Source organism: Manacus candei, unplaced genomic scaffold, assembly GCF_025592945.1.
Source record: "Manacus candei isolate 608988 ecotype Guabito, Panama unplaced genomic scaffold, ASM2559294v1 h1tg000024l, whole genome shotgun sequence".
Lineage (NCBI taxonomy): Eukaryota > Metazoa > Chordata > Aves > Passeriformes > Pipridae > Manacus > Manacus candei.
Window position 1 is genome coordinate 9,450,442 of NW_026138072.1, and position 25,976 is coordinate 9,476,417.

General features: G+C 41.0%; 1 protein-coding gene and 1 long non-coding RNA gene across 6 annotated transcripts in view; both read left to right on the forward strand.

The window, feature by feature from the left end:
* Positions 1-25,976, forward strand: part of PDE4D (phosphodiesterase 4D) — a 386,722-nt gene that overhangs the window by 247,488 nt on the left and 113,258 nt on the right. For all 5 annotated transcript variants that reach the window (XM_051788281.1, XM_051788282.1, XM_051788285.1 and 2 more), the window contains one exon: positions 18,499-18,690. In XM_051788281.1, the coding sequence (XP_051644241.1) occupies positions 18,499-18,690 (192 nt within the window). The remainder of the gene's footprint in view (positions 1-18,498; positions 18,691-25,976) is intronic.
* LOC127471438 (uncharacterized) lies at positions 729-11,621 on the forward strand. The gene is made up of 2 exons (XR_007904647.1): positions 729-5,162; positions 11,220-11,621. It is a non-coding gene; the product is annotated as an uncharacterized LOC127471438 (long non-coding RNA).

The window sequence follows — 25,976 nt, forward strand, 5'->3', positions numbered from 1 at the left end:
CATTTTGCAGGTAGGGAAGTGGAAGCACAGAAGGGGATAAAATGATTCATTCAGGATGACTCATCCAGTGAAAGAACAGGTTTTCCTGTGGTCTTATCCTACTTCATTTCCACAAAAGAAACAAATGAAACAAAGGATTTCCTGATAGTTTGACGCTCCCTCAGCTGCATGGGGGGGACCCATGTCTGCTTAAGGTTTCTCTTTGACAGTCAAAAACTTTGACCATGAATTCTACACCAGAATTGTAGGTTAGACATGGTGAATGGTGCACCTACAGTAGTGCCAGCTGGGGAGGCACATCATGACACAACTATGTGTGTGGTCAGCTTGGCAGTGCCTTCCATGTATAGTCTGAGTTTTGCTGAAAAGAACTGCTTGAAAAGTAGGTTTTATCTGGCAAAATTGTTGATTCTCCTGGGAACACTTCACAGGATGAAATAACCAGACATCATGGAAAATATTTGAAGACAAAGCTCGTTCCAAAAGCAACAATGTTACAGTGAAATTTTTTCCGCTGTAGGGACTGATGCGAGATGCTGGGCTTTCTCCTTTTTGGTCTCTTGGATTGCACATTTTGTAATGTTTCCAGAGTGACATAATCCCTTCTTAGTGCCAGCAATTATGGCATGTCCTGTCCCAATTTTACTGATGAAACAGGGATCGAGAAAATAGACTTTTGGAATCAAGTTGCCCAACAAGTCTTTTTTTGCACAAAGTCAAACAAAGCATACACAGCTTTCCTGATAACAGGAAAGTACTCTATACAAAAGATGCCGTTATGCATTTGATGTTTTTTTAATTTGTAAGCAAATGGCATTTTAATAATTTTGTTCAGATTTTATGATTTGGCCAGACTTTGCAATGCTTTTGTTAGTTTAAACATGTATTACTTTGGTGTTAGTGGGAGGGCTTGTGGAAAGGATGAGGAAAGGCAGCACATTTTGCCTGATGGACAATGGCAGCAGAAGAGTGGTTACAGCAGGGAGGCTGACTGATGGATGAGCACTGCAGTAAGTAATCAGTCATCTCCGCTCCAAAATTCTTAGTGCAAACTGGAGCACAAAGTTCATTCTGTGGAATTGGCTTTAACTTGCAGATAACTCTGTAACTGATGAGAAAAGTTTGAGCTGACCTTGATAGATCTATAGATATATATTTCTGCATGTGGCAAGGCTGAGTTGTAAATTTTAGTAGAATGCTTTGCTCTTGCTCTGTGAGAAGAATGTTTGATTTTGTTTTGCAATACACAGTGATTTTTAACAGCTTTGGCTTGCCAGATCACTTACATTTATATAAAAACTGTGGGTTTTTCAGCTCCTGTTTCAACCCACTACATCAAATCTGCTTCTAAGTTTGTTTAACACTGGGAAAAAAACTGCCTTGTTACAAGCAGAGTGTAAACTGGTATTTCTGTTACTGCATTCCTTCACAGAGAAAGACTAATTTCTTTGCTGAGGCATGCTTAGATTAGCTCTGTATGTGGCATTTAAAGACTGTAGCAGCTAGTGTTTTGGTTGTTTTTCTTGTTTCCAGTTTATTTGTGAATACTCCTTGAGAAGTTGTAGACTTCTGCTCATTTAGGTAATTTACCAAATAAGAGTTGCATAATATGTGTAGTAATTTTACACCATAATACTTCCTTTATTTTGTAAATAGTTAAAACACTGTAATTTATAGCTTTCTAGGTTTTGCTTTGTTGCTTTTGCTTTCACAGTCCAACAGTTAATAGGGATCTTAAAGTGACTAGCAGAAACAGACAATATAGGAGCACAAGAAATGGTAGTAAGAACATGCTTATATTACAATAGTAGTTAATCATCATGAAACTGTGAATGAAGTGTTCCAATTATCTTGAAGTCTGCTGAGGATGATGTTAATCAAACACACACTATAACCAAACTGCAGTCTGCACTTGTTCATCTGTATACTAACCATTAGAAGGCAACTCTTCAACACTGCATTTGAAGTCTGAGATTGTTGATAGTGCTACAGTAGGCTGAACAAGAAAACTGGAGATAAACAACAGCAAATGCCAGAGTTTAGAGATTAGGCCATCTCTCCAACACGTGCACAAATGTGTACACAATAAACTGATACTCACATTATTAGGCTTGAAATGTCAAGCACAAAAGTCAACATTACAGTTGACTTAGGAACCTTGGTCCTGGGCGTAAATAATTTTGTACTTTACCTATATGGTTATATATTGTTTTTACGTCACTCAATGCACAAAACAAATGCAACACTACTAATGAGATATTTAGTATTCTATTATTTTCTTGCTGCTCATTATATGGTCACATGGCTTATTGATAATCTGCTGTTCACATCTATTGGAAAAGCAGTTATAATGCTTTTCAATGGTGCTCATCACTATGACAACTTGCTGCTTCTCACAAATGATTAAAATAATTTTCTTATCATCCTTGTGATAGAAGGAATTATTGTCATCCTTGCTTAATATATAGGAGAATTAAAACACAGAGATTAAAGTGAAAGTATTCCCTAACTTGAATGTTCAAAATGAGATGTCTAGGACTTTGTCTTTTTGATCTCCTTGTCATGGAATGACTTGTATTCAGAGCATAGTTTTTATAAAAGGGCGAGAAAATGAGGGGTTGGGATACAATAGGAAGGTAGCACTTCTGTTTGCTTCTTCTTACCCTTTTCCATTGGCTTTCACTTTTGGCCATTATGAGAAAGAGAATGGACCTTGACATCCAGCAGCTGCTCAGATGTTCTGAGTTAATCGGTGTTTGTGAGTGCTGACGCCCACATGGATTAAGCAATAGCCTTTCAGAGTTGATACCCCAAGTATGAAAAAAACTTAATTAGTGACATATGATAAAGTTGGTGTAAGTGACTGGTTCATTATCAGGTGCTCTGCAGCTTGGGCAAATATTATTTCCAGTTCCTGATGTTAAAGGCACTCATACTTCTCTGTAGTCCTTTGATTCAGTACCTACTTTCTGCCATGATGAGACAAATATCCCACCAACAAGGGCTTCCTCCTCAGAGTCCTCTTAGACTCTGAGCAAGACAGGAGGTTTTAAAAGAATAATACAGTATCACTTCATATTTTTTCAGTAATGTAGATACTCAGGGTGACTGACTTAAGGTTGGCCTAAGCTTATAAATTATTGAAATTTATGACATTGTTCACAGAATCAGAAAAAAAAAAAGGCATTTTGCAGACAGAATTTTGGCTAAATTCTACCTTGTGCTGCAAAATATGAGTTACTAGACTATCTCACTAAACAGCTTCCAGAATGTTGTTTTAAATATGAAAAAATATTATTTTCTCTGCCACTTGCTATCAACAGTTGACCCACTTTCCCTCTAAAAAATCTTGGAAAGAAAATTGCAGCACCACTGGACAGAATTTAGTAATGGCAAAAAGAAAACTAAGTCTTATAGTGTGGAACATCAGGCAGCTCTCTTAAGTAATGTTATTAGGCATTGTAATAATATATATAGCATTAAAATCATGTCCTAAAAATCAGGAAAAATAAGACCCAAATGATCCATTATTGTAGATTATAATTTCCTTTGGACTAGTGACATGAATTATCTTTCTTGATGTACCAGGTACTCAGTGAATGTGCTCAGGGTCTAACATGAGTGCACAGACTTAAGACATTCCAGTCTCAGCATTCTTCCAAGGCTACCTCCTGACCTTGTTTCCCTTCAAAGGTTGTTGCTCGGATGCGGTAAAAGACTTCCAGAACCCAAATCACTATGTGCACCTTGATAAATTTAGTAGAAGTCTAGGGAAGTGGAAGCCACAAAAAACCTAACACATTTCATAAACTCAACAAAAAAATGCAATATAAAATAAAAAAATAATTAAATATAAAAAATACGAATACAAAAAAAAGCCCCAAAAAATCAAGTGGAAAGGATGAAATAATTTGAAAAAAACAAGATAGAAAAAATTTATAATTCTGAAGGTCTTAATAGCTTGAGCTTTCATTCTTTACAAAATACATATTTTGCTTTCAGTGATAATTACTGTTAGCATATCTCAACACAAATTCTTGTGGAAGTAGAATTTGTATGTGATTTATTGCTATTAATTGCTTATTGCAGATAGAGCAATGTTACAACAGTGCGAGAAAATAAATTTTTTCTTGTCAAATTATGTCTCCTTTACGTAGAGCTTTCATTGTCATAGGCAATCTAGAACAATACCTAAAGAGACAACTGCAGTTTCTTATCCACCTGCCTCCTGCCCACTCTTCTCTGAAGCTGGCCATGCTCTTTTTTTGACATTTATATGTGCACATTGTACTTGTGAAACCAACCATCTTCTGTGTGCAGAGTTCTTATAGTTTTGGCTTTGAGTTTCTTCTCTTTGGACTTTTCTGTCCACAGCTCTTATTAATTTTCTGCAAGACATATTTTTTGAAGACAGGTTTGCCTAAGGTCAGTTGTGCAAAAGACTTAATAATTATGAGCTGAGTGGTGCTGAGGGTTGCAAGATTCTCTTGTGATGATCACACCTTCTGGCTCGCTGGACCTCCTCCTAAGAAGAACATGGGCCTGTTAGAATAAGACCAGAGGAGGGCCACTAATATGATTAGAGAGATGGAGTACCTCCCCTATGAGGAAAGGCTGAGAGAATTGTGATTGTTCAGCCTGGAAAACTGAAGGCTTCAGGATGACCTAATTGCAATCTCCCAGTACCTGAAGAGAACTTACAGGAAAGATGGGGCAAGACTATTTACAAGAACATGTAAAGGGTGAATATGTTGAAATTGAAAGATAGTAGGTTTAGATTAGATATTGGGAAAAAATTGTTTACTATGAGGGTGGTGAGGCACTGGAACAGGTTGCCCAGGGAAGCTGTGAATGCCTCATCCCTGGAGATCACAGAACCATAGAATCATAGAATTATGGCATGATTAAAGTGAAGGGTAACAGACTGAGTGTCCTAGCTAGAACAACTGGGACCAGTTCATCACTGGATGGGTGTAACCCAAAACTGTGTATTCTACAGCCTTCCATGCCATTTCCCAGAAACTGGTATCAATGAACCATTTACACCATCTGCACATAGAGCCTGACTCCTCAGGCTATAAACTAGGTGTTAAGAGAGGCCTGCGAGATAGGAGGTTGCTTTTGTCCTCACACCCATTAAGGAACCCCCCGCCCTGAGGGAGGTAATGAGGATCCCTGCCTGAACTGGAGAATATATAATCTTGGAGTCTTGGGACTTTTTTAACCACTCGTGGGATCCAGAGGAAGACTGCAGATCACCGCTCTCAACCAGACTGCAACCACCACCCTTGACTGGACTGCAACCACCACTTTTCAACCAGACTGCAACCACCACTCTTGACTGGACTGCAATCACCACTCTTGACCAGACTGCAACAGCACTCTCACCAACAGGTTTTTCCCCTCTCCTTTTACTTTGGACTCAAGGGGGCCAAAGAACACCACTCTGTTCATGCCCCAGGGTGCTGGGTTATATATTTGGATTTTGTGGGTTAAAACCAATTGTTTGTCTGTATAATCGTACTTATTGTATTATTTTATTAAATTGTTATTCTGACTTATAATCTCTCTTTTGAGTTGAGTTCATTTCCCCTGCTGGTTTACCTTTAAACCAGCACATTTTTGGCACCCAACATGGGGCAGAAAGAGAAGTCAGAATCACAATTTCATTTTAAGCATTTGTCTATTTGGATACAGAAATTCCCTGATCACCATGTTCTTTGATGTATTCACATGGATGTTGTATCTGAGCCTGTTCATATTTCCACAGATGGGGAACTATTTGCCTGTTTTGATGCTCTCTTTAAGACCAGGGAGAGCATTCCAAATTGCTTTATTAGTATACTATGTTTATGTCATCATAACATCAGAAACAATGAGTTTCATTGTAAATGTGTATTCAGTCTTGTTTGCCTGTCCTGGTTTGGGTTGCTACCTCTGGGGCCTCATTAAAAATCGCACCCAGCCCTTTGGGGGAACAGGAGGGAATGGTTGTTTCCAGCCTTTCACCTCCTTCTTCCCCTTCAGACCTGCTACAACACTCTTTGAAAATATTGAGTTCCCTTTTGATGTTAAAGACAGCATAATGTTATTGTTAGTGTTGCTTTGTCTGCTCTGTACTGTGTACACCATGTTTAGGGTCAGAATAGGGCCTTTTAGGGAGGTTGTTTGGACACCTGCCCTGGGAGTGGATAATGCTGAGTGGCACGGGAAGTGAGAGGGCATCGGCCAGTATTTGGAGAAGTTTTCTCCTCCAATGATCTGGAAATTCACCCCTGAACAACTGCAGGATCCTGTTAGCATGATAAGACTGGTGAAGGAAAAATGCTCTGGCAGCTCCAGAGATGGCCAGCTCACAGCAACCTGCTGGGCCCTGGCCACTGCCTACTGGACACCACTTGACATGGTACAGCACTGTCAGGGGGAGGAGAGAAGGAGCAAATCCGCAGGCACCACGTCCACCCAAACCACAGCTGAGTCAGAAGGAGAAAGAAATAAACCAACCAGCACCGTGTCCACACAAACCATTGAGGAGCCAGAAGAACAACCGAAACCAATAGCAGTCGCCCCTGTCCAGAAAAGGAAATCAAAGACTAAATCAGTCCGTATAGCAAATGATGACGAAGAGGCGGGACCTTCACATCCACCGGAGGAGACAGAGCCAGAAATAATCACTCGGTCCCTATCCCTGGGTGAGCTACGTGAGCTCCGGGGAGAGTTCACAAGAGAGGTGAATGAGTCCATTCTGACCTGGCTGCTCCGAATCTGGGATGCCACAGCTAATGATACAGTTCTAGATGGGAGTGAAGCCAGACAGCTGGGATCCCTGTCTCGAGATGTAGTCATTGATCAGGGGATTGGAAGGAGGCAGGAAACTCTCAACCTCTGGCGGCAACTGTTGTCCAGTGTGAGGGAGAGATACCTTTGTAAGGAGGACCTCCACGTACAGCAAGGACAGTGGAACATGATGGAACAAGGTATCCGGTGCTTAAGAGAAATTAGCTGTACTGGAGATAATCTTTTCAGAGGACGAAAGATTCCCTAAAAGTCCAGATGGCGTACAGTGCACATCCCAGATGTGGTTAAAGTTTGCACGACTCGGACCAGAAATGTATTCCCGCTACTTAGCAACGCTGCAATGGAAGGAGGGAGAGGACAAGGTGGGAGCATTGGTCAGTAAACTCAGGATTTATGAAGACACTGTCACCGCCCCATTACGAGCCCACGTCTCATCTGTGGAAACCAAACTGGCTGAACATGTCCAAAGCCTGGAAGAGAAGATTGAAGAGGGACACCAGAAGCTAAGAGAAGAAATTAAGGAAGGGATCTTCCATATCTCGCCAGGACAAACAAGTATCTCTGCTATCAGGAGCCAGCATCCCCCAGCTAAGGAGAGAGGGTACACTCCACGTGGCAATCTATGGTTTTACCTCCATGAGCACGGAGAAGATATGAGGAAGTGGGATGGGAAACCCACCTCTTCCTTAGCAGCCTGGGTACGTGAATTGAAAAGAGGAACAAGTACCACAAAGAACTCTTCAAGGATAAATGCTGCTCCAGTCTCTCATGGGCAAGACTCCAGACGGTACAGGAATGATGATACGTCTGATCCTCTTGAAGGGACCTCCAGGTCATACTCACAAGAGGAGCACAATGAGTACCATGACCAGGATTAGGGGTGCCCTGTTTCTAGCCAGGTAGAGAAGAGGGACAATCGGGTCTCTTGGACAGTGTGGATTCGGTGGCCTGGCACATCAGAGCCACAAAGATATAAGGCCTTAGTGGACACCAGCACACAATGTACTTTAATGCCATCAAGATACGTAGGGGCAGAATCCATCTCCATTTCTGGGGTGACAGGGGGATCCCAACAGCTGACTGTACTGGAAGCTGAAGTGAGCCTGACTGGGAAGGAATGGCAGAGACACCCCATTGTGACTGGCCCAGAGGCCCCGTGTATCCTTGGCATAGATTACCTGAGGAGTGGGTATTTCAAAGACCCAAAAAGACTTTGTTGGGCTTTAGGCATAGCTACTGTGGAGACAGAGGAAATGAGACAGTTGAACACCTTGCCTGGTCTCTCAGAGGACCCCTCTGCTGTGGGACTGCTGAAGGTTGAAGAACAATTGGTACCGATAGCCACAGCAACAGTGCACCGTCGGCAATACCGCACCGACCAAGACTCTGTGACCCCTATACAAAAGATGATCCGTGACCTGGAGACCCAGGGGGTGGTCAGCAAGACTCGCTCACCCTTTAATAGCCCTATATGGCCAGTGCGTAAGTCCAGCGGAGAGTGGAGGCTGACGGTGGATTACTGTGGACTCAATGAAGTCACACCACCCCTGAGTGCTGCTGTGCTGGACATGCTGGAGCTCCAGTACGAACTGGAGTCCAAGGTAGCCAAGTGGTATGCCACCACTGACATTGCCTTTTTCTCCATTCCTTTGGCAGCGGAGTGCAGGCCACAATTTGCTTAATTTGCTTTCACTTGGAGAGGTGTGCAGTACACCTGGAATCGACTGCCTCAGGGGTGGAAACACAGTCCCAGCATTTGCCATGGACTGATCCAGACTGCACTGGAAAAGGATGAGGCTTCAGAACATCTACAGTACATTGATGACACCATTGTATGGGGGAACACAGCGGGGGAAGTCTTCGAGAAAGGAGAGAAGATAATCCAGATTCTCCTAAGAGCCGGTTTTGCCATTAAACAAAGTAAAGTCAAGGGATCTGCTCAGGAAATTCAGTTCCTAGGAGTGAAGTGGCAAGATGGATGCCGCCTAATTCCAACGGAGGTGATTAACAAAATAGCAGCCATGTCCCCACCAACCAGCAAGAAGGAAACACAGGCTTTCCTAGGCGCTGTGGGCTTTTGGAGGATGCATATCCCCGAGTACAGTCAGATTGTAAGCCCTCTCTACCTTGTGACATGAAAGAAAAATGATTTCCAGTGGGGCCCTGAACAGCAACAAGCCTTTGAACAAATTAAACAGGAGATTGCCCATGCGGTAGCCCTTGGGCCAGTAAGGACAGGACAGGATGTGAAGAATGTGCTCTACACTGCAGCTGGGAAGAATGGCCCTTCCTGGAGCCTCTGGCAGAAAGTGCCTGGGGAGACCCGAGGACGACTGCTGGGATTCTGGAGTCAGGGATACAAAGGATCTGAAGGCAGCTATACACCAACTGAGAAAGAGATCCTGGCTGCTTATGAAGGAGTTCGAGCTGCCTCAGAAGTGATCGGCACCGAAGTGCAGCTCCTCCTGGCACCCTGACTACCAGTGCTGGGCTGGATGTTCAAGGGAAGAGTTCCTTCCACACATCATGCCACCGATGCCACATGGAGTAAGTGGATCGCTCTGATCACACAGCAAACCTGGATAGGGAATCCTAATCGCCCTGGGATTCTGGAAATTATCAGCAATTTGCCCAAAGGTGAGAGTTTCGGACTATCCTCTGAAGAAGAAGAGGAGCAGGTGACACGGGCTGAGGAGGCCCCACCATATGACAAGCTACCAGCAGATGAAAGGCGATATGTGCTCTTCACAGATGGCTCCTGTTGCATTGTAGGGACAAACCGAAAATGGAAGGCAGCCGTGTGGAGTCCCACACGGCGAGTTGCAGAAGCGACCGAAGGACAAGGTGGGTCAAGTCAGGTTGCAGAGCTTAAAGCCGTTCAGTTGGCTTTGGATATAGCTGAACGAGAGAAGTGGCCAAGACTCTGTCTCTACACTGACTCATGGATGGTGGCCAATGCTCTGTGGGGATGGCTGGACCGATGGAGAAAGGCCAACTGGCAGCGCCAAGGGAAACCCATCTGGGCGGCGGAGATGTGGCAGGACATCGCTGGCCGGGTAGAGAAGCTGAGTGTGAAGGTCCGTCACGTAAATGCTCATGTAGGCAAGAAACGGGCTAATGAGGAGCATCGTAACAACGAGCAGGCGGACTGAGCTGCCAGGATTAAAGTCTCTCAGGTAGATCTGGATTGGCAGCACAAAGGAGAATTATTTCTGGCTCGATGGGCCCATGACGCCTCCGGTCACCAGGGGAGAGATGCAACATACAGATGGGCTCGTGACCGAGGGGTGGACTTAACCAAGGACATTGTCTCACAGGTCATCCATGACTGTGAGACATGTGCTGCCATCAAGCAGGCCAAGCGGGTGGAGCCTCTATGGTATGGTTGACGGTGGTTGAAATACAGGTATGGGGAAACCTAGCAAGTTGACTACATCACGCTCCCCAAAACCCGCCAAGGCAAGCACTACGTACTGACCATGGTAGAAGGAAGCACTGGATGGTTGGAGACATACCCCGTGCCTCATGCCACTGCCCGGAATACCATCCTGGACCTTGAAAAACAAGTCCTGTGGTGACACGGCACCCGGAGAGAATTGAGTCTGATAATGGGACCCATTTCAAGAATGGCCTTGTAGACACCTGGGCCAGAGAGCACGGCATTGAGTGGGTGTATCATATCCCCTACCATGCACCAGCTGCTGGAAAAGTTGAGCGGTGCAACGGACTGCTGAAAACCACCCTGAAGGCACTGTGTGGGGAGACTCTCAAACACTGGGAGCTGCATTTAGCAAAGGCCACCTGGTTGGTCAACACCCGAGGCTCCATCAATCGAGCTGGCCCTGCCCAATCAGAACCTTTGCATACTGTAGATGGAGATAAAGGCCCCACGGTGCATATGAGAGGTATGTTAGGGAAGACTGTTTGGATTAGTCCCACCTCAAGTAAAGGCCAACCCATCTGAGGGATTGTTTTTGCCCAAGGGCCAGGTTTCACGTGGTGGGTAATGCAAGAAGATGGGGAGACATGTTGTGTACCATAAGGGGACCTAATTTTGAGTGAGAATGGTCTGTAATGTTTCATTGTGTATATATATATAGATAGATGTATATAGTTTTAAAGGGATATAGTTTTTAAAGGGGGTTAATTTGGGCATGACATGGATGGCATAGAATAAGGGGTGGATAATGTCCTAGTTAGAACAACTGGGAACAGTTCATCACTGGTTGGGTGTAACCCAAAACTGTGTATTCTACAGCCTTCCATGCCATTTCCCAGAAACTGGTATCAATGAACCATTTACACCATCTGCACATAGAGCCTGACTCCTCAGGCTATAAACTAGGTGTTAAGAGAGGCCTGTGAGACAGGAGGGTGCTCTTGTCCTCACACCCATTAAAGAACCCCCCGCCCTGAGGGAGGTACTGAGCATTCCTGCCTGAACTGGAGGATATATAATCTTGGAGTCTTGGGACTTTTTTAACCACTCGTGGGATCCAGAGGAAGACTGCAGATCACCGCTCTCAACCAGACTGCAACCACCACCCTTGACTGGACTGCAACCACCACTTTTCAACCAGACTGCAACCACCACTCTTGACTGGACTGCAATCACCACTCTTGACCAGACTGCAACAGCACTCTCACCAACAGGTTTTTCCCCTCTCCTTTTACTTTGGACTCAAGGGGGCCAAAGAACACCACTCTGTTCATGCCCCAGGGTGCTGGGTTATATATTTGGATTTTGTGGGTTAAAACCAATTGTTTGTCTGTATAATTGTACTTATTGTATTATTTTATTAAATTGTTATTCTGACTTATAATCTCTCTTTTGAGTTGAGTTCATTTCCCCTGCTGGTTTACCTTTAAACCAGCACACCGAGGAATGAGGAAATCTGCAGAAAATATTTTCTGCAGATTTTCTCATTCAGACCTCAAGCTGCCAGAGATTTTACCAGAAGCATTGGAGAAAACAATTAATGTCTCAATGGCTTTTTGTTGTCTAAAAATAGGGATACTAGTCCCACTGGGGTTATTAGATCAGAAGAACCATACAAAGTGACTTAAATCTAGTATAAGCATGAAAACAAATTACCACATTTCTTGGAAATTATTTTGCATTTAATTTCTCTTGTGGTTTTTTGTTTGAATTTTTATTATACAGCAATAAGACAACTATTTCAGCTTCAAAGAAACATCAAAACATCAAATCCATGGGATAAGACCTGTAATCTGACATTTTATCTGAACATCACATTAGTAGGGAGATGTTCACTTACAATAGCCAAGTTTAGAGAATACTAATTGCCAGGTCAGGGATGATATCCTCTCTGAGGAAAAAATAAAAGGAGTCACAAAGGGGATCCCAGTATGGCTGAGCACAACAGGCAATTTGATTTAATAGGTGCCTAAGAAAGGCTTTCATGGTGAATGGATACACTGCTGAGGTATAATTAAGAATAATGAGGTGACATTATCGAAAGTACATCTTCATTTTAGTACAAGGAGACTGTTCAAAGCAAAAGTACCAAAGAAATGGAATAGTCATCACAGGAGACTCCTTGCTTGGAAACTTCATAACAGAACATGAATCAGTCTTGTTTTGAGAGATTGGCTGTGTTTCCTGAGATGCTTACTAGCAAATCATGAGACAGAGGATAAATAGATAGGTAAAGTACATTTCTTAACATGTTTGAGTAGACTAATTTTTACAAACCTGTCTGTTTCATTGTATTTTTTTGTCCTACACATCTTCCAATTGTTTGTTATCTGGGCTTTTAATATTGAGCCTTGTAATATTCTACTTAATTTATATTCAGCCTTCTACACCCAAATGTTTCCAAAAATAGTTTTGCAAGAGCAAAAGCTGAGTTCTGCTGCTAAAAAAAATTACATGAAATGTCACATTTTATTCTTTTGCTTGGAATTTTGATATGGAAAATCTATCCACACCACTTCTAAATATGGAGTTAATCATAGGGCTTGCTTTTTGAATCGCTTGACTGGAAACTCAAAGCCACAAGCAGATAGCTGGCTTGAATTCCACAGTGGTACATGAAAATTCAGATTTAGATCATATGTTCCTTTTAATATCATTTGATTGCAAATGACTGGAAATATTTTTAAGTAATGGAAGGTAAAATTTTTGTTAACTATGCTACAAAGAAAATAAAAAAAATCAGCTCACATATAAACTATTTTTGTCTTCAAACATAATTATATTCCTTCTAAAAGATCAGTATAAATATTTCTCTTTTTCTCCCCTTATTTTACTGAGGTTTTTAGGTTTTACTAGTCATGGGGCAAAAGACAGAGAGGAAGGAGAAAAGCAGATATGGTCTCTTCTGTATCACTAGGTAGACACTGTCAGAAAGGAAACATTATGAAAGGTCCCAAGCATAGAACTAATGCAAAAAATAAATTTTAGGCCTGCTATTCAATTATATAAATCCACTGATTTATTTTTACTTATTTTTTTTCTGCTGTTGAAGGTTAACCTATTCACCATCTAAAATCTACTGGGAACCTATGGCAGGGGTGATAAGTGACAATCTGTTTCTTTCTGATAAAGAAAATTTTAGATTTTCACCTTTCATCTGGAAATAGCTAGACCTGGCAAAAAAATGGGACACCTAAGTCAGCTGTTGGCTCAGTTTAATGCTTGGTTTAATAATAAGCAATAAAAAAGTTAAGGGAAGTCATAAAGACCTACCAAATGATCTTAGAGACAGGCACGCAGAGGCCTTTCTACAATCCTCCACATCCACAGTGTGCCACCAGCTGCTTTTTTTAATTCCAAGCAATCCAAGTAATAAATTCAGATTCTGCTTTTGAAGGCATCATCCAATCATCCTTCCCTTTCTCCAGCTGCTACAGGTGGCTTCCCCTAGTGGTAGGTTCCTGTCCTGGGGCACAAGCGATGAATAACTTACCTTTTCCTCAGAACCATATACAATTATTACCTTGTTTTAACTCTAAATGAGATCCTGCCTAAACGCAGTTGCTTCAGGGCAGGTCTGTGATAATTTCTGTGAATTACAGGTGTTGTGCCAAAATCTGCCATTCAGTGTGACGTGGGGGTTATGTTACCAGGTGAAAAACAGGATGGACTTCTTGGAAGTAAGGACATTGAGATGTATATGTAGGTCACAGCACAGGTGGCTGGAGAGATTGCTTGACAGTAGGACAATGGACTCCTTTGATGGGAGACAAAATTTGCTCCTCTAAAACTTGCTTGTTCCTCTATTTAAATATGGCCTTAAAAGATAAGATGTCCTCAGAGGGTCAATTAATTTGGCTCTCCCTCCCTTCAGCTTTCAAGATAAGATGAAGGTGGGGAGACCCTTAAGGGGGAATATCAGGAGTGCAATTTGTATTCTTAAAAAGTCTAGTAAATTCTTAATTTTAGGGTGAAATTTATTTCCTTCTCTCTTCTGCTATTGCTTACTTCTCTAAAAATAAAACCTACACAAATCAAAAGGAAAAAAAAAAACCAAAAAAAATGTCTCAGGATAAGTCTCAGTAATAAGGAAGACCAATATGAAAATTTTCTCTGCAGTCTTAATTACAAAGTCTTGTGTTTTATGATGTCATTATTCCTATTTTATACACAGGCCTCCCCATTTTTTCTTTTAGCAATCTTGCAGAGTAGGAAAGCATTTTTTAAGCACTCAAAAGGAAGTGCACAGAGGATTTCTTTTAATGTGCAAAGAAGCTGTGCTGTCATTAGCAATGAAGCAGTGCTGCTGAGATCCAGGATTGAGAACATTTCCTGTGCTTGCCACAGAGTCCTACTATTGTCTAAAACAAATCACTAATAATCTTCCTAAAGTTTGCTTATGATGTAATTACTTCTCGTCCTATTAGGGGCACAGGAAAGGTCAGCCATGAAGTCACTCAAGATAGCTAACCACCTTTGTCCCCATCTCAGTACAGAGCCTGGATGACAGATGGTGGGCAAGACATGCAAACACGGAAAAAAAAGTCTGAATTTAATCTCATGTCATCTTTGTCATCATCGAACACTGAACAAGGCAGGCTCTAAAGATAAACAGTATCCACTTAAAGCCGTAAAATATTTTGTCAAAGTGCAGACACAAAAGTTGTTGAATTACCATTGGCTTTTCATACCTCTGGCATCTCCAGAGTTGCAGCAAAGCTCTTTGAACATATAAAATTCTGTGATGTGATGTGCCAAATGCTCCTGTCACTAAAGTCAGCTTCAGTTTGCATGCATTGTGCGAAGTGTCTGAAGCTGGCTGCAGAGCAATGGAAAATTCTGTCTTCAAATGGCCACTTTCTGCTTGTGAGATGAAAGCAAAACGGTTCCTGTGCTCCTTACTAACAACTTCAGTGAAGACGTTGTTCAGTTTCTCTGTTCTTTCTAATTCACAGCATATTCTTGCTGTGGCTTAAAACTTAACAGGAGTGGAAAGATAAGTATGAAGCAACCACAGCTGACTTTTTGCAATTACTGCCCAGGCAAATTAAAGGATCTATCCTATTTTGTATGTTAAACTTTCAATTTTTTCAGTGTATGCTGCAAGAAAGAGCAAAGAAATGGTGTGAAAGTCTTCAATTCCCCATTCTGATTCTCTATTATTTGGTGCAGTGTAATCAGCAGCACAGTTTCTTACAAATAAGACATGTGATTCAGACAAGTAAACAATTTATCTGATTTTCAGTGTAGTAACACTTGTTTTGATTTAGAGTTCTACAGGCTTTTGTATCTGCAAGTGTTGGTAAACGTCCCAGAAAGACCCAAACAAGACACTTAACTGCTTTAGCATTTTAGAAACTTTTTAATATAAACATGTTTCTGAAAAACCAGTGTTACATTCACATTCCCCTTTGACCATAGAACTGAACTTTTTTCTCGATACATATTTTCATAAAAGACATTTTCTTTGAACAACCCGAAGCAAATCCAGCTGATGTATTTGGATCCTGTTCCTTACTTTTGACAGCCATCTAGTGGACACAACGCAGTGCAACAGAACAAAATTTCTGTCGCAACAGCAATGTCTTTGTGGTTATCTGGTGGTGCAAACTACAGGGCCTCTTCCAGCTGGTGAAACTGCAGTTCTAGTTAACAGACTTCTAAATTCTAAAAATTCACTATTTTATAATCTAACAGTGAAATAATTCGTAGAAGTTTGCCTTAGTTTCTGACTGGAAGAAATGACTGGTAATATAATACTCGTATCATATCCACAAAAGGTGGGTGAAGAAAATAAATCTGAAAAGAGAACCATATATTCCTCTAATCCACTTAAATGCTTTTGAATCAGTTGAATATTTAAGGCCACTGTTAGAAAAGTCAATTTAGTAGTCACTCTTTATTCAAAGTTTTTCTGCTGTGAGACATCTACATTTATATTCATTTATTTCTATCTAACTTTTAACTTTTGCTTTAAAGTTCTCAGACAAGCTTATATATATATATGTATATTTGAAATTATGTTGCCATTGCAGAAATTAGTCTTATTGAGCACAGGAGTAAACAGTCGTCTTCTGTTTTACCTCAAATTGCAGGAATGATTTGCCCTCCTGCCCTCAATAGAGCAACAAAAATAGAAAACTGTATTGTTTAGGAATCTATGTTTTGTTGCAACTGCTTAAAGGAAAAAAAAAATTAGGCAATGAGATAGAAATGTTAGGAAATTTGGGTATAATGAGCCAAATCCTTCATTAGTATTATGATTATTTTGTGCTCCTGGAATATTTAGGAATTCAAACTCAAAAAATATTGATTGAGAGTAAAAGTAGTCATGCTAGTAACAAGGGTAATAGGGTTATGAACTTATGGCAGTACAAGCTGCAAATGACATTTTACAGTAGGAGTCATACTATCTTGACCTTTCCAATACATTTTTAGATATTTTTTGTGAGCAGATCTCGCAGTGATCACAAAGATGCAACAAATAGGGAAAATGAATGGTAAAGAGGAGCTTTGCACTGTTCAAGATCATCTAGCAGGATAGTGACAGAACTCTCATTTGATGTCTCATGGTTTAATTTTAGTTTGAGATTGATAAAGTATAGCACATTTGAGTACACAGAAAAAGTTACATAATCAAATTAAATTTTGGAAGAAGTGTATGTGTTCTGATGTACAGCAGTGAATTGTTCTGCAAACTACAGAGAAAAGATAATTAAATTACTAAAATTTCTTGACATTTTTAATACTACTTTCTGTATTTTTTAAAAAAAGAGAAACATTGCCAGGCAATGAACATCTCTGTCAAAATAGGCAATATATGTTTCTTTGATCAGTTCATTTAACAAAGCTGAAGCAGGCCACAGGAATGTTGTCATTTCAGTAAAGCACTCAAGTGGCAACCTCACTGAAACCTCAAGTCAATGGCACATAAAACAAGCTAGTGTAGAGAGCAGCATGTACCTTCTGTGACACCAGTGCTAGGCTGAAGTCTAATCGACAACTGACCTGTTCTGCATCTTTTCTCTTCGACTGTCATTAGATGTAACTGAATACCAGTGGGTGTTCTTCAAATGAGTTTCAAATTGAGTACTTTATAGGGGCTCAATACAAATACATATTATGGTGCTAACACTTATCCATGTTTAAAAAATCATGTGAAAGATCCTTTGTTCATCCCTCATTCTCTTAAATACTTTAGCAGTACTATTTAAGTTCCCAATAATATGGCAAATGAGCCTAAAGACCTAGTCTTGTTAATCCACACATTTGTAACCTCTGAGATTATGTACCACAACACATTAAGTCTAAAAATGAATCCATATGCTCCAAAAAGACTCCATATAGTACCAAATGCAGCTGTTGGGCTGCCAAGCAACATAGGTTGCCATAAGCACATACTCTCAGCATCACCCACCCTGTGCAAGTGTCTAATTGTTTGCAGACTCCTGTTCAAGGTCTTTCCACTGATTCTGAAAACCCTTTGTGGAAATATCACAGTCTATGTGAAACAGTATCTACTCTCTTTCCCTCCCCTCGCCCTTCAGCCTCTTGGGACAATTGTGTTCCCTAGGAAAGATAAGCCATTCTTCATACCAAATACAACAAGCAGAAGTGCTGGATCTAAACTGTCATTCAAAGACACAAATGGCTACAGAAGTTGTGCAGCTTGGTGGTGAACAAAGAACTCATTGCTTCAATCTGGTTGCAAAATAGCAAATCTAATGCAGTCAGATGTGTCCAAGCACACACATATGCCTTAAAGCTACCCCTGCACTTTGTTTATTGGGATAAGAAGAAATACATTCTTGAAATATTTTTGTAGCAATAAAATATTGTGATTGATTACTTGATAACAAAAGAGCCCTCAACTGCCTTAACAATAGGAGACAGGATAATGAGGGTCCAGCTCAGGAGAGATAGGGCCTGAAGAAAAGAACAATGAAACATCATGTTTCCTCCGGTATAGACCTCACGGATACTCTCCATGCAGAGGAGCATAAAGCTTCCTCTATCCTAATAGTGGGGTTTTTCCTCTACCAAATATCTTTTCCTTCAGACTCGTTTGTTTTGTTTATCAGTAATTTTAAAGTATTTCTCTTGTGTGCCTTGTGTTTTCGCTCAGCAGCGGACATCACCAGGTCTTTATTTCCCCATTGCTATCAAGAAGCAATTAGCTATGCTAATTTTGTCAGAAGAGTGTTTATTAATTTCAACATTCTTAAGTCAGTGGCATAAATATTTTTCTCTTCTTTTTGCAGTTTCGATGTAGACAATGGTACATCATCAGGACGAAGTCCCTTGGATCCCATGACAAGCCCTGGATCAGGGCTAATTCTTCAGGCAAATTTTGTCCACAGTCAACGTAGGGAGTCTTTCCTTTACCGGTCAGACAGTGACTATGACTTGTCTCCAAAGTCCATGTCCAGGAACTCTTCCATTGCCAGTGATATGTAAGTACATTATAAAATACGTCTAGTCTGTAATTTGTCCACTGTCTTAAGATTTTTCCAGGCACAAGAATTTTTTTTTTTAAATCAGAGACAGTAATCACTTATGATACTGAAGTAATGGAAAATTGTTTGCTTATTTCTTTAGTGAAGGTTATACTTTTTCTGCAGCTTTCTGGAGGTAAGGATATCATGAGAGTGTACTTGACATGTGTATGCACTCTATTATCTTTGACAGAATAATGCTGACAGTCAATACTGGTGTACTAAAACACTACGGAAAACTCCTATTTTCTGGATATTAAGATATTTTCAAGACAAACAATACAATCTCAATCTTCCTTCTTCATATTCTTAAGAAATAGATTCCATTTATTTGCACTAGCGATTCACTACCTGGCAGAAAAAAACTTCAAGAGGGACAAAAATTATTTCAAATACCCTTTTAACTAAAAGGCAAAATTTTAACAGAAGACCTTCAGAAAGTTATTCTGCTCTCTCTCGCTGTTCTTCTGTGATGTGTGTATTTTCTGCTAGTGAGTCATACTTTTCAAGTGTGTGTAAACCCCAGGGTGCATGTGTAGTGGAAGTCGGCTGCAAATCTCTGCTTATTCGTAAGACAGTAAAAACATTCAAATGCCCTATCTTCTAGTCACTTCTAAGTAGGAGAAATTAATAACTCCTTTTTTTTGTACACTTCTTTGCCTTATCTGCTCAAATTTCATGCCAAGTAGGTGTTTATGGTTCAAGTATATATTACTGAAATAAAGGACCAGGCTTGTAAGTGAGTGAATCCCTTAGTGAATGAATAAGTCTAAAGCATTAAAAATCCAACATTAATATAAATGCTGGTTTTAGTGAAGCAAAACCTAATCAATATCCTCTTTAAAAAAATAGGAGTAGGCATAAAAAAGGAAAAGGATTTCAAAACACATCTGTTATTTAACTTGCAGTCAATATAAATGAATGCTCCTATTTTCAGCATTTTTAGAACTGTTGTTAGTTCATTCAATTATAGCTCTTTTTCTCTGTATAGTATTAAGGTAAGAAAAAATCCTGCCTTTATAGAGGGTTAATGTAAGGTACATGTCTCAGTTAAGCCCTGTAGCTTACTCAGTAAGATTTGTGCCCAGTGTGACCAATTGTGGTTTAGACAAAATGGGTAAGAACAAGACCAAGTCATCTTGCTTTGTTATAAGGAAAAATGCTTTTTTCTTGGAAATAATGCCCCCCTTCCAGCAAATGCTCCTCTAACAGATAACCTTTGTTTTAGATGGAGAAGAGTCAAGCTTTTAGTGTGGCACCTGTGCCAGGATACATTTATAAAGAGTTTTACATTCAGGAGGGCAGTCCAGGTCACTGCATTGCTTAGATGAGTCATTTCAATGAAGAATTCAATTAGTACTCCATCCTTGAACTCATGATCCACTTCATTTCCTAGAATTTTGGGTAATATTTCAGCACATGGCAGTAAATTGGATAAACAATTGAATTACTGAAACACCAAGCACATTTTTTCCTTTTTTCCCTGTCTATTCTCCCGTTCAAAACTTTCTTCAAACACATTTAGATATAAAATCTATTGAACCTCACATCTTGATAGATTTTCACAGTCTCCTGTCACAGATGAGCTGTTGTATAAAGAGTGTAAATATTCCTGCAACTGTTTAAGTATGGGACCACATCACAAAATGTAAAAGGCAAGTTGTTTTAAGTATGGAATATTAATCATATATTAGTAAGCCTAATTGTAATAAGCTTGGTTGTATCAGAGAAATGAAGTGAAAGAAAACCAAGGAATGAAAGAGGGGAAAGTTTAAAAAGATGAAATAGAGAGGGAAGGAAATAAAAATCACAGAGGTCTTTATATATGGATTCAACAAGAAACTGGATGTGCTCATGAAAAGGAAACCCAGTGAAGATCATTAAAATAGAGAAACAGCTCTGGCTCAGGACATTGCTAAATGAGGTGGAGGATGGAAGAGTAGTCAAGGGAAGTATCATACAACTTTCAGGTTACTCCCTTTTGTGTCTGTATGCATGCTTAAATATTGCATGTTTCTTAAGCATGAGAAAAATATATTACAAAATATACACATCATTCAAGTAATTCAAGTGGATTAATTGTACTTAACAGTTTAATCTAGATCCCCTAGTTCTTCAATACTTGAGCTACCAACCTGAATATTTCAAAAGACATGCATCTTGTATTTGAAAGTAATAGAACATAAAGAATTTGGGCATTTCTATTACTCTCAAATACTGTGCTTACAGCAATACATTTAAGTCAGTAGCAACAAAAACAAAACTTCAAGATTTTAGTCAAGTATGGAAAGTCATGATAAGACAGACAGTGGATGGCAGTGCTAAAGTGCTGAATTCATCCTTCTGTCATTATTTATTATGTGCACAGCTCCAGCCGAGGAAGAGAACACGTTGTGCTCAGTTGTTTGCAAACCCAAAAATGAAAAGATGGGCTCTACTACAAACAACTTAAAGTCAAAGCACAAGGTGACTAATACAATCAGATAGTATCCCCAGAAGAAAGTACAATGCAAGTCATTATTACCTCACAGAGCAAGCAAAGAGAATTTCATTCAGGAAGTGGAGGTGGAAAGTAACAGAAACAAGGTCACAGAAGAAAGAGGGAAAGTTTCTTAAAATCAGAGAGACTAAAGTACATTTTGAAGTGAGGAGCTGGATTAGCTATGGAAAAGAATAAAAGGACAAGTGCAAGGCTGCTCTGATGAGAGGTTAGTGGGACAAATGTGGGTGCAGTTAAGAGAGGCAGAAAAGACCGTTGTATGTAAGAAAGGAAAAGAAAAGAAAATGGAGTGGGAGTCAGTAACATATTCTTTCAATTATCCCTTGGAAGAAATAGCGTGGTTCTTGAGAAGAATAAAAGCAGGACATGGAGATGACATGAGGAGATTAGAAAAAGCTGTTCAAGGCTGTGAACTGGAGATGCAGGTAGTCTAGACAGGAAGATGCAAGGTCCAAGGCAGAAGAGCACTGATGTGTTGTGAAACCCTGCTGTGGGATTTTCAGCAAAGAGATGAGGATGTGCAAGAGAAAAAGTAACTGAGCAAAGCAGTGAGGGGTACTAAGCCAATATGAGAAATTATAGGACAGGATCTGTGATGGGAGATGGGGCGGGGGGGGGGAATAGAGGATGGAAAACAAACAAACAAGTCCCCAGCAGTAGTGTTGCAACATAGAGGAAAAAGAGAACCTAGCTGAAAGATGAGCAAAATGATCAGTGTTGTTGTGGAAGAATTGCCAGGTTTATATTTGAAGACATCAGTAAAGCAGAGTGCTTCGCATATGTCTTGCCCAGGTGGCCTGATTACTTAATACTGACCTGTTTGAACTGCTGTGGCTGCCCAGAACTTGCAAAGGCAGGCAGAAGCAGAAGTGGTAATACTTTTTATTCCCTTCTTGCTAAGGGATCATCGCCCTAGTTAATGGAGCAAGAAATCAAATTAGTAGAGAATTTTCATTTTAGCAAAACCCAGGTCCCTAGCCAGGTTAAAAAAGGGATTCCTAGGAAAAAAGCCAACAACCAGTCCAGTGGCTGCATCATAGCCCATGTTTTACTGCCACTCTAAAGGGAGAAAAAATATTATTCCCCCATGATCCTGAAGAAGCATAATAGGGGGTAGCAGACTAGATCAGAGCACCAAAACATTCTCAGTAGACAAGTCTGCCTGAGCTCCAATAGATCTTCTGAGTGTACCTCCCTTAAGTCTATCCTTCTCCCATTTCCACAAGATCATAGAACATAGCTCAGATGCAACATTCTGGTCCTCTCAGAACTTGGACAACGGAACCTCACTCACTAAAAAAGGAACTGGTATGGGGAGTTTTACTCCTTCTTTAAATCACAGAATCATAGAATAGAATAGAATCAACCAGGTTGGAAGGAAAAGACCTTTGAGATCATCAAGTCCAACCCTTATCCACTACCGCTGTGGTTAGTAGACCATGGCACTAAGTGCCACATCCAGTCTTATCTTAAAAACCTCCAGAGACAGTGAATCCACCACCTCCCTGGGCAGCCCATTCCAATGCCTGATTACTCTCTCGGTAAAAAATTTCTTCCAACCTAAACTTCCCCTGGCAGAGCTTAAGATTGTGCCCTCTTGTCCTACTGCTGGTTGACTGGGAGAAGAGATCAACCCCCATCTGGCTACAACCTCCTTTCAGGTCCTTGTAGAGAGTGATGAGGTCTCCCCTGAGCCTCCTCTTCTCCAGGCTGAACAACCCCAGCTCCTTCAGCCTCTCCTCATGGGACTTGTGCTCCAGCCCCTTCACCAGCCTTGTTGCTCTTCTCAGGACCTGCTCCAGCACCTCAATATCCTTCCTGAGCTGAGGGGCCCAGAACTGGACACAGTACTCAAGATGTGGCCTCACCAGTGCTGAGTACAGGGGAAGAATCACTTCCCTGGTCCTGCTGGCCACACTGTTCCTGATCCAGACCAGGATCCATTGGCCTTCTTGGCCACCTGGGCACACTGCTGGCTCATGTTCAGCTTCCTGTCAATCCAAACTCCCAGCTCCCTCTCTGCCTGGCTGCTCTCCAGACACTCTGTGCCCAGCCTGTAGCGCTGCTTGGGGTTTTTGTGGCCAAAGTGGCACTTGGCCTTGTTGAACCTTATCCTGTTGGAATCAGAGCATCTCTCCAGCTTGTCCAGGTCCCTCTGCAGAGCCCTCCTGCCTTCCAGCAGATCAACACTCCCCCCCAGCTTGGTGTCATCTGCAAATTTGCTAATGGTACACTCAATCTCCTCATCTAAATCATGGATAAAGATACTAAACAGAACTAGGCCCAGCACTGATCCCTGGGGGACACCACTAGTGACCGGCTGCCAACTGGATGCAGCACCGTTCACCACCACCACCCTCGGGCAGAGAGTGCACCTGTGTCATAGCTTTGAAAAGAGATGTTGGAATTTTTTCCCTATGTCTAAACCTCACCACCCCCAATCGTTTTTTTCCGGAATGGGCGGGTGGGAACGGAGCAAAGCCGCACACACCGGGCAGCGCAGGAGCGGGGAGAGGGCGAGCTCTCTCGGGAACGCAGTTGCCGCGGGGACGGCTGGGAAGTCTTAGGTTCGGGGGTTTTTGGGTTTGGTCCGCGGACCGGACGGAGCGGGAAGCTCCGGTTTCGGCCACCTCCTTTTCTTTTCCTCAGGGGAAGTTGTTTGTTTTTTTTTCCCCACGGGACACTTCGAGGAGGACGACTGAGAGAGAGAGACCGACCCATCTCAGAGCTTTCGGTATTCTGCTTTCAGGACTGCCTGTGGGAAGAAGGACTCCTTCATTGCCGGCTGTGAAGCCGCTGGCCGCTGGCTGCTGCGGGCGCTCGTGGCTGCGAGCAGCTGTTGAACTGCCGGGACAGTCCTGCATTTCCCCCTCCCTTCTGTCCCCCCCCGCCCCGGGTTGCTGCGGGTTTCTTCCCCCCCCCCCCCCCCCACCTGGGGGATTGGGACTTTGTTTTTGTTTCTTCTGACAGTTTTTGATTGCACCATTTGTTGTTTATTCAGATTTTGTTAATAAAAAGCTGTTCTTTTCCGCATTTCCACCTGAATTTTCTTAATTTCTGAATTGTAGCCTTGTTAAACTAAGACAACCTGTCCAAGCCGCCAGCTTTTTCAGGAATATGCTATGGGAGGTGGCTCATCTTAGAGCAGCTCATCACTGTTTTCTTGATCAGCTTATAATAAGATAATAAAAGCTTATAATTAGATAAGCTCTAATTAATATTATTACACAGAGTTTGCTAATTTCTATTAACACTTGCTTCTGTCTTTTAAAGGCACAGAACTCAGCCAAGGAACACTGCAGGGTCATTGGTCAGATGATCTGCCGAATGGCCACCAGCACACCCATTACCTGAACTGGATAAACTAATGCTATTTTGCCTCAGTAATTTCTGTAGATAGCAGCATCCCTCTGCTGCTGTCTGTGATAAAAGAAATATCAAGAGGATGTAATTTACTCCAGGGCCTTTTCCTTATAATGACAGTTACAGAGGATATATTTTCTCATGCAGAATAGGAAGGCAAAGTACAAGTGATACAGCTTATTATTCTGTTTCTGAGCCAAGAAGGTCTGGTTTTATTAATAAAATGTTGTATGAATCTGAAGTTACAGAGGAAAAAACCCATCTTTTTCCTGAAAGGTACTTACGAAGACTCTGGGACGACAGACGAGACATGCAGTTACTGAGCAGAGTAATTGCACCTCAGTTTAGCAAATTAGAAATAATTGTCTTTCTTTCCAGATAAATTGCTGCTGAAATTCCTTATGAGGTATCATATTCTATTTCTAGGAATCTCTCATATTACTATATCATGGATATTATTGGCTGAAAAGAGCCAGTTAAACTTCAAAGTCCAGCCCTGCTTTAAAAATATCTTAATGCATTTTCCACGTGGTTCAGTTTAGAAAAAAAATTAATGAAAAAATACATTAAATTGCTTGAGAGACTTATTTGTTCAAGGAAAGAAATGTGCTTACATGACTTAAGAAAAACAGGCAATATTTTGCTTCATTGGGTTTTGCTTTTTTGTTTTTAAGATCCTTAAATTAAGTTCCAGATTGCAGCCTAAATTAACCTAAGTAATTTATAAGTCATTTACAATCCTTTTTTGAGCTACAAACGAAAACAATATGGAAAACAAAATGACTGTGTCCTTTCCAGTTGTTTGGCACATTTTACAAATGGAATCCAAAACAAGGAACTCAATTTAGAACCCAGCTTTCTTAAAATTAAATAACAAATTTGTGTTAACTTCATTTGTTGATCAGAAAATCAGTTATGTTGTAAAACAAAAAGAGTATTTTTGCATCAAGAAGGCTTCTTTTCATCTGCTTTTTAATTCAGGAGAGAATTTTGTTGATAAAATTCGAATTCAGTTTATTTACATTCAGACAATACAGCATCATTATTGGATTTATGTCTGAGTGCTAAAGCCTTATAATCATAACCCTATAAACATAACTCTCAGTTGTTAAGTTATCACTTACCCCTTAAACATTTTTAAGCTGTTAGGTTCATCCCCACACCCCCCATTCTGGAAATGATAGATGTTTGAATGAAAAGGACAAGTTACTGCTCCTGTGCTAAACAAAGCAGACTGAGTTCCTAAATCTCTTCAGTCAAAAGTGGCCTGTTATTAAAAACATAGTATGTGGCGATCTCTCTTAGACTGTTTTTCAAGCTCAGTGATTGCTCATACACAGGTCAAATTTACTTCACAACCCAGAACAACAACAGTTGGCAT